Source organism: Tinamus guttatus, unplaced genomic scaffold (genome assembly GCF_059628265.1).
Source record: "Tinamus guttatus ecotype Peru unplaced genomic scaffold, ASM5962826v1 Tinamus_guttatus_pri_ptg000503l, whole genome shotgun sequence".
NCBI classification, from domain to species: Eukaryota; Metazoa; Chordata; class Aves; order Tinamiformes; family Tinamidae; genus Tinamus; species Tinamus guttatus.
Genome location: NW_028289037.1, coordinates 1322040 through 1337567, shown reverse-complemented (window position 1 = coordinate 1337567; position 15528 = coordinate 1322040). Strand labels below are relative to the sequence as shown.

Below are 15528 nucleotides of genomic sequence, written 5' to 3'. Positions count from 1 at the left end.
AGAAGCAGAAAGAAGATAGTGCTGTCTTCCAGCACTCAGGCCCTATTCATTGAGACAGCCATGCTCATTAAGAGACATGTTATGGAATTTATGGAAAAAAAAAGCAATTTGGCTATCGTTGTAAATGATATTAGAAAATACTCTACTAGACTAAGCTTTTCCCAGGTCACTTTATCAAGATTTACATTAATGGCCTGTCCAGACTACTCGGACACAGTATCTATAGAAATCTAGGGCAGAGGGGCAGAATATTGCAAAGTCAGGCCCTGGCTGAACAATGCTGATATAAAACTTACAGTGATGCACTGAGAAAAATGATCTTAGCAGCCTGGGGTGGCGTAGCTAGAAGAGGCAGACAAACAAGACAGGGTGCATTCACAGTTAAGGGCAGAAGAAGAGCCATTCGGTGGTGCAGGGCTGTCATCAGAGCCCTGTGTGTTACAGTCAGCAGCACACCTGAAGTGTGATGCACTCGCAGGAATGGTTAGAGTGAAAGTCTGTGCTCCATCCTCACTGCTGGCCTCGGCTCTGGCCTCTGCACACAGAATATCTCAGAGCTGGTATGTTTTTCCCTGTCTTGCCTGTGCCACGAAGAGGTTTTGGGGGCAAGGAAAGAACTTTGACCTTTTTTTTTAATACAATATTAAACTACAGTCTGGGCATCCAATTGAGCAACAAAGAAATGTAAATACACTGTGTAAGAGAACACAAGGTACAGTCCTGGGAGAGGGTCAACCCAAGTCAACACATCTTGGCACACTACAGCTATGTCTATAGTAACTAATGAAACAGGCGGCAGCCCAGAGTGGGGCCTTGAGGCCAAACGGTATCGATTTTTTTTTTTTTGTCTGTACAGCACAAAAGCTCTTGACCTCCAAAAGAGGGTGACCACATCCAAACTGCCCCTGAGAAGATACCCCAGCACTGCCAGCCTGCTAGTGCAGCTGCCCATAGGAGCGGGTGGCAGTGCTAGGCAGTCTGCACTAGGCTGCACTGGGATGCCCCTGCGTCTGGACTCACGTGCTCTGCTTCTCACAAGCAGACGTGTCCGTGATTGCTTTTCTCTACTCCATATATGCCTGTGGAGACTGAAGATGAAGCGAGGATGGTAAAAACTAAGAAGGTGGATTACCATCTCTTACAAGTGGTTTAGGCCTGATTATCCTTCAACAACACTGTCTCCTAGGACCTGATGCAGCCTGCCCAGACATAGACATCTGCATTTGAGCTAGCTGTCTAGACTTCCGTTATAATCACTGGTGAGAAAGAGCCATTTCTGAAGTGCCAATCATCTCATCTTCAAACAGACGCCTGAAAAAGGTCAGAGAAATCCCCAAAGTAGTTATTGCTCCCCACTGACTACACAGAAAGTCCAGGGCAACTAGCCCAGTATAAATGGCTATAAGCAATTCCCATCCTCGTCATGTGAAACAGAACAGCACTGATACTGTTGATCCAAGAGAAAAAAATTAAACATTCCCCACACATACTTGGCTACCTCACACTCTCACCGACACAGAAGCACAATGTTATTTAAGTACAAAATACTGAATATCACCTTCCATGACGACAAGCTGTGTAGACTGTGCCCTCTTCGCTGCCAACCACAAAGTTATTGACATCTCCAGTTGGGAAAGCCATTCCTGTAACCGCCACTGGTTTGGATTTATTGAACATCAGCTCCATGCTCTCCTACCAAAACAAGCCTTAGTTATTATTCTGCAGTTTTGTTGAGTTTGTTTTTGCTAATTCGTTTCTAAATATTATACAGGCTAGCAGGAGGTAGAGGAAGAAGAAATCATTTGACCCAGTCACCGAATTTCAGTTTCTCTATGGGCTATTGCAAGAAGATGCAATGTCATAAATTAGGATGCACAGCTCCTGCCACCCCTGCTGCTGTCTCACACGTTTCAGAGTGGCTGCAATGCATTGGTCTGTGCTACATAATCTTAAATCAGGCAGAGATGACAGGTAAGAATTTAAAAACTAATGGTGCAGAAAGTAAAGATAATACCTTAATGGCTACACTTGCCAGCCCAAGGCTCTAATAAAATACACAATACCTTCTATTTACAAACATTTTTGAAATCAATTGTTTGCCAGGAAATACACATAATATCATATGCACCTGAGGCATTTATCAGACAGTGCCATTTGTCCGTCTATAAACTTGGGTTAGTGTCACTGTCATCATTCTAAACACTGTTTTTTCAGGGTGTTTCTGAAGCCATAAACATTCTCGATGGAGTGCACCATGACTCCAAGCCAGCAAGCATATTTTCTTTTTATTTTGTAGATGTAGTTCCAAGCAAATCAGCATGGCCATTTTTGCTATCGCAAGTATGACCAGCATGTCAGTTTTTAACTCTTCCCTAACACAGGTGCTTTGAGCGCGTCTTTCCCATCCTTAAACTTCTGATTCTGCAGCTTAAATGATGTAACCCAAGAATCCACAAAAGGGCTGAATGATTTAGCAACTTTATTTTTTGCCTATTTAAGTGGGCATGCTTTGTGTGTTTAAAATAGCTAAGCTGCTAGTCTTCTAGGGTCAGAGCCTTAGCACTGATTTTCAGAAGGGGTTTTGGTGTGGCTAAAGAAAGTGGGAAGGCCTGTGGGAGATGAAAGCTGCAAATCCACGAGGAAATACTGTTGCTTGATTTATACTTCTCTTTGAAATACATTTAGTTCTACTAAAAAGGCAAAATAAAGCCCAGTAAATGATTTGGCAGAGCACCTGTGGCCCGTATATTTCAGTGAAAATGTTCTGGAATGAGGTCATCCTTTAGTGTCTCCATAGAGGCACAGCCAGATGTTGCAGTGGGCTCTCTCCTCCTGGTGCATATGCCGTGGCCACATACCCTGGATCCGTGTCTTGGGAAAGTTTCAGACTGACATAAACCCTACAACACTGCCTCCTCCCAGTTCAAAGGTAGGGCATGCAGCTTGACTTCAAATCTATGCCTTTCTTTGCAAGAGTGCCACAAATCATGCACTGACTTTTCAGTGTAATAAGGTGTTGACTTGTTAAAGAGCCATCTGAGTAGTGAAGTCCTGGAATGGAGATTTTCACAAATTTCTGCTCAAAATGTTGTATAGTGGTAAGAAAATGTATAAAAGTAGCATTTGTCTAATCTCTATTCAGGCGAGAAATTGGAGAAGAGATTTGGGTGCCTAAAAATAGATATCTGGGACATTTTAGATGCCTCTTCTTCTATTCCAGAAGTGTACTGATTTCCCATGATCCCATGACGCAACTACCAGACTCATGCTGCTGTCTCAAATTAGCAAGAGCAGCACGATCTGTTTGAAGTTGGCCTCATTCTGAACGGGCTTGGACTGGATGAGTTCCAGAGGTCACTTCCACTCTATGATTTGACAATTCCACACTGTGTGTTGTCTGCAATCGTATTTCACATTTGGATGGGCTAAATTGTCCTTGTTTCTGAGAGTGCCCAGTCTCTCAGCAGAATATCTACAAAGGCAACTCTAATGCCTTAGATTTGGCACAGAGCTAACTTAGATGGCAAAGTTAGGAGAGCAGAGTCCCACCACTCATGTCAACACTGAAAAACATATAACACGATAGTAATTGCATCCGTGATTAATGGATGGTTAATAGAATCACTAAAAGGAGTTTCTACTAACCATTTTGAAACAAGATCAGATCTTACAATGTTTAATGAAAATGATCATAAAACATAGTTTCATTATAAGAAATGATCAATGAAAAATGAATGATAGATTGGAACAGAAAATGTACTGCTCCAAAAGATAACACTTAAAAGATATTCTCCATAGATCCCTTTCAGCATCAGATTCCTTGTTTACTTTCCATTATTAGAATCATTAGTGGTTTGGGCACCTTCCCTGATTTTCCTTCCATTTCTAATGCAAAGGAGAAGCGGGCGGAGGGGAAGAAAATACCAAAAAACATTCCTGAGGGGGGGAAATAGTTTTAAAACTGTAGATTTGCATTGTGTGTCCCTTTGGCTACTGAGAGCAGACAGCCAGGTAGCTTTCTGCCGGTGTGCCTCGGAAACCCGTTGTGCGCAGGGTGTGTTCAGCAGCAGCGCGCTCTAGTCCGTGTTTGTTAAACAAGGCTGCAGAGTAAGTACAATTTATACCACGGGCGACTTCTGTAATTACTGTGCTTTAAAATGGATTATTTCATTTTCACTTGAAACTGACCTGTGTATTAACGTATTACAATAATTACATGATTTGTGGTGAAGGAAATGGGTTTTGGCTCTTAGCAGAGACTGCTGGGAGCAAGCTGTACTCTTTCAAGTGCATCCATTGGTTTTAGTTTGTATAGGACGTGAGGTTTTGGCTTTTAGGAACTGTGTTCCATTAAGCTGGTATCTAGCTTTAACCAAGGTGTTTTTTTCCCTCTATAGGTGAAAACAAACCCACCTGTGGAGTTGAGAGCATATCCAGGCTCCAGGAGCACATTTTGCCGTCCGTAGAGACGGTGATGAGGTTGTGCGCGTTCTGTGTTCCAACGACGTTGACACAATACACAGGATGCTGGAAACACATTAGCACTCAAAATAAGGGACCCATTCTCACATCTTCAAAAACAAATTTCTAAGGTCTCATACGGTATCTTAAATAATGATTAAATAGACACATAATACCAGGAAAATTCAGGACACAGCTTTTGCCAGACAGGAACTAAATTTGCCTTTTTTATTTAAAATTTTAAAAGCATATTTTAGAGGTTGTAATGTTTTCAAAGCTTCATTTTCCTCATCATAAAACAACTCAGCTGAGTAATGCTGTGAAAACACTGAAATAATGTGGATGAGATTTTATCCGCAGGGACATGCATCATTCTGTTGATGGATTTTGACACTGAAAATAAGTGGCAGAAAGAAGCAAATTGTCCAAATGGATTCAAAATGATAACTTTATTCAACAAAACAGCTGTGTAAAACCTGGACTTTGCCAGAATCTAGCTTTCATGCCTTGCCTAGCTTTCAATACTTGCAAATGTACTCTGATAGAAAAATGTGAACAAGTCTCTTGACCTTCTCCATCACTGACCCATATACTTTTTTAGATCTACTGGTAAAAATGTGGAGTGATTAATTTGTTTATGGTGTTACATCTGGTTCACAATGGTAGGTAGCACTGGTTCATGGAGGCTGAATTCCTTTTAGCATACAATAATGGTACTTGCTGTCTTCATTTTTCAAGGACCTGGTGATAATTTGAGTCTAAAGTGTCAACTGACATCTGATGGTGACTGGGGATTAGGGAGGATTAGGTGCTGGTTCAAGATCAGCAATCTCCCGGGAGGAAAATCAGTCAGACTGAGCATTGAGATTTAGCATCCTCTGACCATTACAGGTGATCCTCCTGAACAAAGGATAAGATGCATAGAAAGCAGCCCAAGCAAAACTGCCATTCGCTGCCTCTTCTGCAAATGAATAGAAGACGTGTGTCTCCAGGAAGACAAAATGCTTACCAGGAATACTTTAAAAAAGAATTAGGACCAATTTCATAAGAGATTCCTTCTGCACTAGCTGCATTTAGGTTTAGAAATGTAGCATTTGATCCTACCAAAAGAAATGGCACAGCCACCATATATTTTAGACTGCCTATCTAGACAGCTATCTAGGCAATAGTGAAAAGCAGATCTTCAGAGGCAGATTAGTTACCTTGGTAGATGCCAAAGTGGGCTGGGTAAACACCTCCATCTCTAAGCATGAAGCCTGAAGCACCCGAATACTGGGGAGCACACACTGAAGGAGGACGCAGTAGGATTTGCTGCCAAAAATGTACCTGGTGCTTGGAGACCGCCTGCATGCACCAAACAGTGCTAAATCACAAAGTCTATTCTGACCCTCATTTCTGTCTCTCAGGATTGGCACTTGATATTGGTTCATCAAATGAATATTAGACCATACACTGGATCCAAATCTGTGTCTCTGATGTGGCTCATGGTGTCAGCACCAAGATGGACCTTTTCGTGCTCCATTGTAGTGCGCTAGTTACCACAGTGCTAAAAATGGTTAACTCCGCGTGATGGCCAAAACAAACACAGCCCTAATTTTTAATGGCTGTTAGTCCTCCAGGAGACCAAAGTGCCTGGCATACTGAGAATGGGAGGAAACTAAAATAAGCCATGGAATGACCAGGATATTTAGGGAGAAGGGAGGAGAGAGCCATGTTGCTCCAGCAGCACCTCCCTGTGCCTGGTCTGGCCTTAATTGGCACTGCCGGTCATCAATTTCATGCATAATAAAACTCATGGCAGAAATGAAAAGATATAAGGCAAATGGATGGAAAAGACAACCAACTGTATGCAACAGAAAGCCTAAGCAGGCGCCTTCCTTTCAAAGGCTTGCTGCCAGCTTGCTTTTATTTGTTTTGGAAATGAAATCATCATGCAAAAGGGTTTTGTCTTAATTAAAATTTCCTGTTGTCCCAAGTGCAGATGTGTGGTGGGTGTGAAAGGAAATTAGTGAGTAAGCTGCGGGTAGAATTCTCTTTCCTGGTGAATCCAAGCGGCAATCAGCGAGGCTAAATTTAAGGAAGGTTTATATCAGTGATAACAACACACTGTGTGTTTCAGATAACTAAAATAAGAAAAAGAGAAAAATCTTTTTTTTTTTAAATATGGCCTAGGTGCAGCTTAAAAAAAAACACTATTCAAACCATTTATCAGTACACAAAGTAACAACCGCATCACTCATCCCAATTTAATCATCCTAATTTAATCCTTTTTTTCTTTTTCTTGGCAGCTAGGGTTCAAGTCAGCTTTCTGCAACCAACACTTCATTTAAAGTTCATGTAATTCCTATATGTGAACAGAAAGCAAACACTGTTTCATTGCAAAATGTGATTACTCCTTGAAAACAGCATCCTTCTTCGTGTTAGGGTTCATGTTAGGGTTGGTAAATACTTGTTTAAACCAACTCATGACAGTATGTAAAGTCCACATCCACAACTAACTGAAAGTCATTTATTTATAATTGTCAAAAGCAAAGCATCACATATTTTTCTATTGCAATAATAAAACTAGTTTAATGTATAATTCCAGGAGGTCCAGTTTTGTCTTGTACATTTTTCTGAGCCTAAACAAATTTCTTCCCATTAATCTCTTCTTTTCCGCTAGATTTTTGGATCCCAGTTGCTCAATTTTCAGTGACAGTCAGTTTCTTGCCACTAGTTTTCTGGTCTACTACATCTCTAAATTGCACTTGCAGGAGAGACTGTTTCCTTTCATGCAGGTTGAACAACATTAGCTCAGATACTGGCAAGAAAATGAGCAAAAACATTAGGGAAATGAAAAGTAATGTTGAATTTGCAACCCATGGCACAGATCATTAGATTATTGCATCAACATTCATGATAGTGGAAATTTAGGGAACAATATTTGCACTGCCTGGCCCACTAAGAGTGTCTGTGCACACCTGTCATTTTTTAATATAAGATGCATGCCATCGTAATGCTGGCCCCAGACTGAATCCTTTGCATTAATTCATGTGACATGGCTTTTAGACGTTGTCTCTTAACTGTGGGGATTATGCTGTCACAGTCAACTAAAAGCTGAACCTTGATCTGCAAATTGCAAAGATAAGAATCACAGAACTGTAAAAGCTGGAGATGCAAAAGATCTACTACTTTGTCTAATCCTTCTCTCTGCTAGAACAAGATTATTTTCTTATCTCTCTGAGTGCTTTGTGTACCTCAGTTTCTTACGTTTCAGGAAGTATTCTACAAGTTTCCATATTCTTATATCACATCATTACATTTTCCTCCTCCTTTCAGCCTATATTTTCTATTCCACTTCCTATTCCAGTATTCCAGGTGGGACTCTGGCTACAACTCCAAGAACAAGTCTGGATGGCCCCAAGCCCAGTGCCAAGCTCAGGAATGTTCATCACGCACAGAATAAAGCTGCCTGCTCCCATGAAGAGCGTGCCTGAGCCCAGGCACAGTGCCACTGAGGTGGCACATAGGTACAAACCTCATTCAGGTTTTGTAACCACTTCTGTCCTCTTCAAAAGGATGATTTCCTCATGACCTGAGGTTCCATACCAAGTGTGCTGGTTAAATACTTAAAATAGATGGTCCTATTTCTTTCTCCACGAGGACCACACATAACATTTGCACGAGTGTGACATCCAGCATCATAGGCACATCTAGGGAGCTCCACTTCCCTGCCGACCATTTCCTCTCAACAAAGGCTGAGGTGACGTTTAACCTTACCGTGTGAGCAGCTGCAGACAAGGGAGTTCGCTGAACTGGAGTCCGCCTGTGACTGCGATTATCCCACAAGACAATCTGGCCAGAGTATGTGCCACCAACAACCAGGTTTGGGTGAAAGCGGGCAAAACAGACGGACATCACAGAGGACTAGAGGGTAGAGAAGGAGAGAGGGTTACATGGTCAGTCACCTTCAATTCTCCTGCTTAAGGAAATGCCAATGTCATTTAGCAATCACATTTCCTTGCGCAACAGGTAACTTCTACAAAAGCCATCAGAGCATATGCAAAGAGCTACTTTGAGACTAAAATGTTCAGTCTCATTCGTTTAGGAGAATATATGGACTGAGTGTTAGCATGGTGCTAAAACCCTGAGACACTCTGTCCATGACAGTGATGGGAAAGTGCTTCCTCTCCTTTCCAGAAAATGCTGAAGTAACCAGATGCCAACCAGACAGAGAGACTCCTGTCCCAGGGTTTTCTCACAGGGAAAGCTCTTCCCTTATTGCTCCCACTGGGTATTAACTCTTAAACAATTTGGGATGAGTTTGTGAGGTACCCTCGAGAGTGCACCTCAGGGTGGACTGCCTTGAGAGCATTGGCTCAAGAGCAGGATCTTGTATCAGTGACTGGTTTCTCTGTTACAGATAGGTCCTCGTCTAATCACAGAGGCAATTACATATGTGTAGGTGTAAGCGTAAGCACTGTTTGAGCAGAAACAAGTTTCCTCATCTGAGTGACAGCTGGTTGCCTCTGTACATTTTCTTTCACTGGGGATGCTGAGGAGCCAGGCCGGTGTAGCAGTTGCCCTGGCTATCTGATGAAGTGCCCCACAAGCCTGTATGGAGATGTATATCTATCTCAGCTACCTCCTTCCAATCTCTTTAAAATAACATACAACCTCTGAAATCCTCAAGGGAATACACCCCAGAATCTGCATGTGCCAAAAAGCTACAGCCAAGAGCAACAAGCTGTAACTCCCTCAAGTCCTCCATTCACTTTTGAAGGAACTGTTCTCCATTTTTTATAATTGGTCCTGGATGCTTCACCTCTCTTTCATGCAAATTGGAAACTAAAAGTTACAGCATTCGTATAATTTCCTGAGAATTCACATGCTAATATAGGCATACTCTGCAAACAAAAGCACATGTAATTTTTCCATGGGCATCTTTAGTAGTGCTTACGAACCACAGACTTTAACTGCTGTGTCAATTACAGTCACAATGTTCAATTCACAGTTAGTGGTCATATTCTGATTCTGCAACAAGTTTGGGAATAAATCTTTGTTATAGTTTAATGAGAAGATACTTTGAAGTGGTGATATGAAATGGTGATATCCTGAAATGACAGACCATTTTATTCAGTGACCAAATGGTAGCCAAATTATTAAATTTCAGTTTCACAAATAGCATTGCAGATATTTAAGTAATCTTTCCTGAACTGGAAACAGAGGAGCTGCCAAACTGAACGTGTCATCCAGCTGAGGATTCTGTCCCTGGAAGGGGTAGATCACAAATGTCTAGTCTTCTCTCATCAGTATGCATCATGCTGATGTGTCTAGAGACAGGTTTGAACTCTTAAACCGGATACTAAATAGCTTTTTAAACAGAGGTAGAATTAATTGTGCTAACTCCTTATCTCTGTTATTGGGATTAAAAAGAATGAACAAAAATGTTCAGCTTCTATTGAATTCATGTGGTTGTCTGATATTTATTGTTCAAAGACAGATAATATTCAAAAATAAGTGAAAAGTACTTCTAGCATACAGAAATATATTCAATCATATATTTTTACCTAGTAAGATCAGCTAAGGAAATAATTTGTCACTTTCTTCACCGTTCTCTCTGAGTTCTCATGGGTGTTCACTTGACATGTTTGATCCCTTCTCTACTAAAGCTTTCTATATGTTTCTCTGATGTTACATGGTCTACTATCTAGTGTCTAGACCCTTAGAATATATAAATGTCTGCTTTAATCTGTATCGGTCTTTGCATTTGAGCATAATAATTGCACTATAGCCAGCTGTAGCAACCAAATACAGGTTTTAAGCACCACTTCCAAAGGACTTACTAACATTATATATAAGAAAAAAGTCACTTCTCAGTAACAGTGCCTCAGTACTGCTAAAAGGCATTTAAAATTCAGCTACATTTCAGTTGCCATACGGTTTCCACAGACTCCCCCATATATTATAATTAAAATGACCCTGCAGCACATGTTCTACATTTTATCTCTTTGCTTAATGGCTTCATGAGTTGTTTTAATCAACCTCTCTCATTCTTTATAACTAACATGACAGATATTCTTACATGAAGTGAAATAGCCAGATGATTTTAAAATAGTACAGCTACACCGCTATGTACACCCCACAGCAGCTACAAGGCTCCACATATATTTTAAGAAACCCAAATTCAAACACTCATTCCACAACAAAGTTCTCAGTTTTTCTGAAACAAACTTGGGAGACTCTAAAGCAGGGCAAAAAACAACTGGACAGTGTATTTTTAAATGTTGTGTTTTCATGGTTAGAATGTTTTTGAATTCAGAATCCCAGAATACAGTTGAATGGTCAACACATAAACTGCTAAAGTGTATTTTTCATGAAGCTCAAAAATAACCTACAGGCATGACACATGCCCCCTGCGCTACTTCTAGTTTTACATAGCGTGCCAAAGTAATTCATATTCTTTAGCTGATGAAATGTTCACATCCTTTTAATTATGTCAATATTGTTTTTTCTACTGAAGGAAAACTTCTGTCAAATATTAGAATTTAACAGTTTAAGGACTCCACTCCATAGCACTTAATAAAGTGATTATTTTTTTAGAGTTAATGGCAGTGCTCAGATGAGTAAGGGCTGTAAGATCCAGCTCATTCATTTAACAACTTTAAAAGCACTCGTTTCTTAGCCTTAATAGGAGAGAGCAGCAGACAGGTCTCCAGTCTGTCTAAACAGCTCTGTGCTCAAGGAGAGCATCAGAAGCCATTCCCAGCACCATAGGCCTTTTTTTGCCTCCAGGCTGCATCTTGTTTGCAAATTGAAGCAATCTATCTCCCCTAAAACTGAGTTTTGACACTGACTTCAGAGAGGGAAGAACCAGCATATGGTGAGGTTTCAAAATAACAGTGTATCCTCCTTTGCACCTCAACCACACCTTTCTGGTGCAATCCCACAGCACTTTCTAATACTGAAACAGTAAAGCTTCCCAGCTTTTCAATTAGGTAAATTTTACCTGCTGTAGCTGCTTAGTTACTTCACGCAAGCCAAGGAAAGAGGAAGGTACTTTCCTAGCATATGGAAACACCACAGAAGGCAGCTTAAGAAGGATAATGTCAGAAGGAGTTTCCCGAAGGAGTGTGAGTGTCCATGGTACAATAGCAGCCTTTTGAACATGGGGTTAGCAAATTTATCTTTTCATTGGGACAACACAACATCTGTGTGTACAAGTTGTCCGGACCCTCAACAGCCGAGGGATCTCCAGTATTTGGTCACTTTCATTCTTCTGAATCTGTCGGGACAATGAATAACTTAACTGGTTGTCTTAATGCTCTGGTGTTTTCCCTCTAAGCAAATACACAGCATACAGATTTAACTTTCTCTGGCTCTCTTTGGCTTTCTCAGTGGCCTTTGTGATCTTCCACTCAGTCTTTTTGTTCCCTTATCTTTGTGACTACTTCCTGGAGGGTCCTGTCATCCTGACACTGCTGCCACAGCTCTTGGGCAGGTCCCTTCATCCCAGAGGTGAGCAGCTCAAATGACCAGAGGAGCAAATCCAAATTAGCTCAAAGTATGCCCCAGCTGAGTGGCAGGGTCAGCTTGGGCTCATAAATCTGAGATTTTTATCTGACAAACTGGTGCTCATGCTCCACAAGTGCTAAAACTTCTGCTCCTAGCTATGACATCAGGAACACCTTTGAACGCATAATTTAAGAAGAAAAATACAATGGCTGTGCTCTTGGCATAGCAAAGAGAGGGCTGGTCTCAGAGAAATAGATGTCGCTCTCCCCTTCAGAGGCCTACAAGCCAAGGGAATGAGACATCCCACCCCAGTGCCCCATTTTGACAGTTGTCAGCTTGTTTCACCCTGTACGTAGAGAACTGCTACAGAGACAACACTAGTGGGGACTTTGTTTCACAGCCTTCGCCTCCTCCCTCCGCACTGATGCACTCAATCCAAACAGGCCCCAAACTCTCTTCAAGTGGCTGGCAGAGCTGTTTTTTATTTTAGAAGCTTAATCCAGCCCAGATTTGTATTAATGATGGCATATCCCTCTAACCACAGATACACATGCGCAGGACAGGCAGCCATTTAGATTTTTCTTTTGGCAAAGCCTGACCTCAGTACCCACATCTGATGCGCGCAAGGCCCCAGAGATTCGCCTGCCTGCGCTCATGTCCGTAGCTCCGAATGGCACTCTGCCCAGCCACCGGCTGAACAAGTTCACAAAGACCTGGGTGCTCAACAATAATGACTTTAAGTAGGCAATGACTACTGCGCGCAGTGTGATCCCTCGCTCAGGAAACCACCCCCACAGGCAGCGCTGTCACACTGGTGCCATATGCCTACGCTTGACACCAGATGGATCTCCAAACAATACTTCAGCAGTGGGAAGAAGGGATCTGAAGAGTTCACAGGCATTTCTAGACTCCTGAATACCAGGTTATATTGCAGCAGGCAATACTCAGGATACTCCTGGCTAGATTTTCTAGCTGAGCAAACACATGTGAAAAAGTCCTGTACTCTCTGTCATGCTATAATAGGTCAGTCTACCACAAACAGCAATAGAACTTGGGCTGAACCGCTGCCTACTTACTCTGGTCCTCCTGAGGAACGAATACCTGATGACAAAATCCCCAAATATCATTTGCTCCTAATTGTATGCTCTCACTACTGTTTATCAGGAACAGCATTTAAGAATCTAAGGGCTCACAGACCCTGTAAGAGATGCCATGACTTCTTCTGTCCAAGAAATCAGGAGACCCTCGCCTCAAACTTGCATTGCTGCACACACTTGTATGTGGCCCCAGAATAGATACTCATAATATTTTGGAGAGGTGGGCTAAAATTGTCATCTAGAAACAAAATATCAATGGTGACACTAAATAAAATTCTTTCTTCTGGTCAGCCAATGGACTGAGACTCAGTATAGCATAACAGAACATTGATTCATCCTAACACCCTTTTACTTCTGTTTGTACCACAGAAGAGGCAACTTGAAAGAGGCAACTCTACTCTGACTTTTCCCTGGCTTCTAAGATAGGTACACTGTCACCCCAAATAGTTACTATGATCCTTCCAAGAAGGAACTTATTTTTAGTGTCAGCTATTATGATTCTGATTATTTCTGTAGCCCACATAAACATCTAAGTCTAATTAACAGTTATGGGACGATGAGAAAAGGGCAGAGAAGATAGTAACAGAATTACAATTTTCTTTCCCAATTAAGTTTGAAAATGTACCAAAAACCTGTTTTCTGTGTAGGGAAACTTTACCAAAGAGGTTAACTCTTAAGTTCTAAAAGTCTTAAACAATAAGCTTTCTGCATTACTCCCTTCCCTCATCTCTCTCCCTCTTGAACTACAAAATAGCATCTGAAAGATTTTGTCCTAGAGATTATTTGTGGTACCATACAAAATTTGGCTTCTGCTAAAAATAAAATAAAAGCAATTGACATCCTTTAAGTATTAAAAAAAAAGAAATAAAACCAAACAAACACTTCTTCAAACCAAATGTCAAAATCCTGTTTAATTAAAAAAAGGAAGTTTATACTTGGTTATGGTGTGTGTTGACATCTATCCCTTTGATTTACGATAGCATGGACTGGAAAGAACAGATTGCTTTATTCAAGGAAAAGAAAGGAGGGAGGGGGGCCCAGTGTGACAGGAAAGAGTGTAGGCTGTATTAACTTCAGTGCTTGTTAAAACATGAAGGATTAATGGTAAAAAGGGAGGGAAGAATTGTGAATGTCTCCAGTTTAGGATCTTCAAAAATGTTTGGGGATTCTAAGAATGTCTCACTCAACCACATGAAAGCTGCACAGAGAGATGCAGCCACACGACTGCTCTAAGCCCAAAGCTGGTATTGCTCCACTTATACCATCAAACCAGTGGAGCTGAAATGTAGCCACAAATTAAATTTATTTTTATTGAAAAAGTACTAAGTCCTTAAAAAGAAGGAAAAGTGTATGTCAGGAAACACAGCTCCTTCTTAGCAGAGTTTCCAGGGTAGGTAACTCTGACATCCAACCTCAGTGCTGACATCTGAGCATTGCGGCAGAATCAGAGCACTCTGGCTGTCTTTGCAGAAAGGCAATATCGAGTCGCTTACCTACATTTTAAGCAAGGCAGAAAGCTGAAGCTTTGTACTTGCACCTTCATATCTACATGTTCAGCCTGTGTAGCTACAAGAATAAATAAGTCAGAGGAAGGTCCACAAATTGCCTCCAAAGTGGAATCTTCAGCCTCTTTGAAAAGTGCATTTGATAGTGTTATTCATTCAGTGGTGTTGTGATGATACAAGAACAGCAAAAGAAACAGCAAAACTGTTTCTTGTATTGCAGAAATGGATAAGCATGAAACTTCTCAGATGAGATATAGGGAGATATGGCTTGCATTTACCTGCAACTGCATTAACAATTCAATTTGGTAACCCTGAATTACTATGCATACATGCAGGTTTAAGTATGTAGTTTTTGCTAAATATCATACTTGCTTCGTTAGTCTGAAGATGACGGAATTAAAGCCTGGAGAAATAAGGAGCAATTTGATCAGCAGAGTACATCAATATCAAGTTTTCTTTCCATCCAACTGCTTAAACATTCAGTACCAAAGGTTAAGTGTTTGTCAGTATTCTCTAATTAGGGCCTGGCTGCTTATCAAGTTGTAGGATCAAATCCTTAATGTCCTTGTGCCTGCAGAAGAAAGCACTTCCTTGGTCTGCCTGTTTTATTTAGGGCATGATACTCCAACACTCTTGAAATACGGTACAATACAATAGCACTCTTAATTATTTTATGAAATTATTCGCATGTTTAAAGAAAAATGTCCGCATCATGCTTGCAGACCTGGTGCCATATGGGATGTGTCTGTGAATGGACATGTCAGGGAATGTCTCCTCTGCTCACCTCAGAAGTGGGCCAGAGTTTGGACTAGAAAGCAAGAATCCCCTCCCCTTATCTCAGAGGCAGCACCTCAAGCAAACCATGAGCACCATTTTGCTCTACTGTGATCGCTCTTCTTTGGAAATAGCAATAAAATCTGCACATAAGCTTAGCTGTGCTTGGGTCTCATCTGAGATTCATAAAATCAGTA

At 41.2% G+C, this 15528-nt stretch overlaps 1 protein-coding gene across 6 annotated transcripts in view; it reads right to left on the bottom strand.

The window, feature by feature from the left end:
* DYNC1I1 (dynein cytoplasmic 1 intermediate chain 1) overlaps positions 1-15528 on the bottom strand; it is a 170419-nt gene that overhangs the window by 40987 nt on the left and 113904 nt on the right. For all 6 annotated transcript variants that reach the window (XM_088533467.1, XM_088533469.1, XM_088533468.1 and 3 more), the window contains 3 exons: positions 8221-8367; positions 4414-4527; positions 1559-1692 (listed from right to left, as the gene is read on the bottom strand). In XM_088533467.1, the coding sequence (XP_088389593.1) occupies positions 1559-1692; positions 4414-4527; positions 8221-8367 (395 nt within the window). The remainder of the gene's footprint in view (positions 1-1558; positions 1693-4413; positions 4528-8220; positions 8368-15528) is intronic.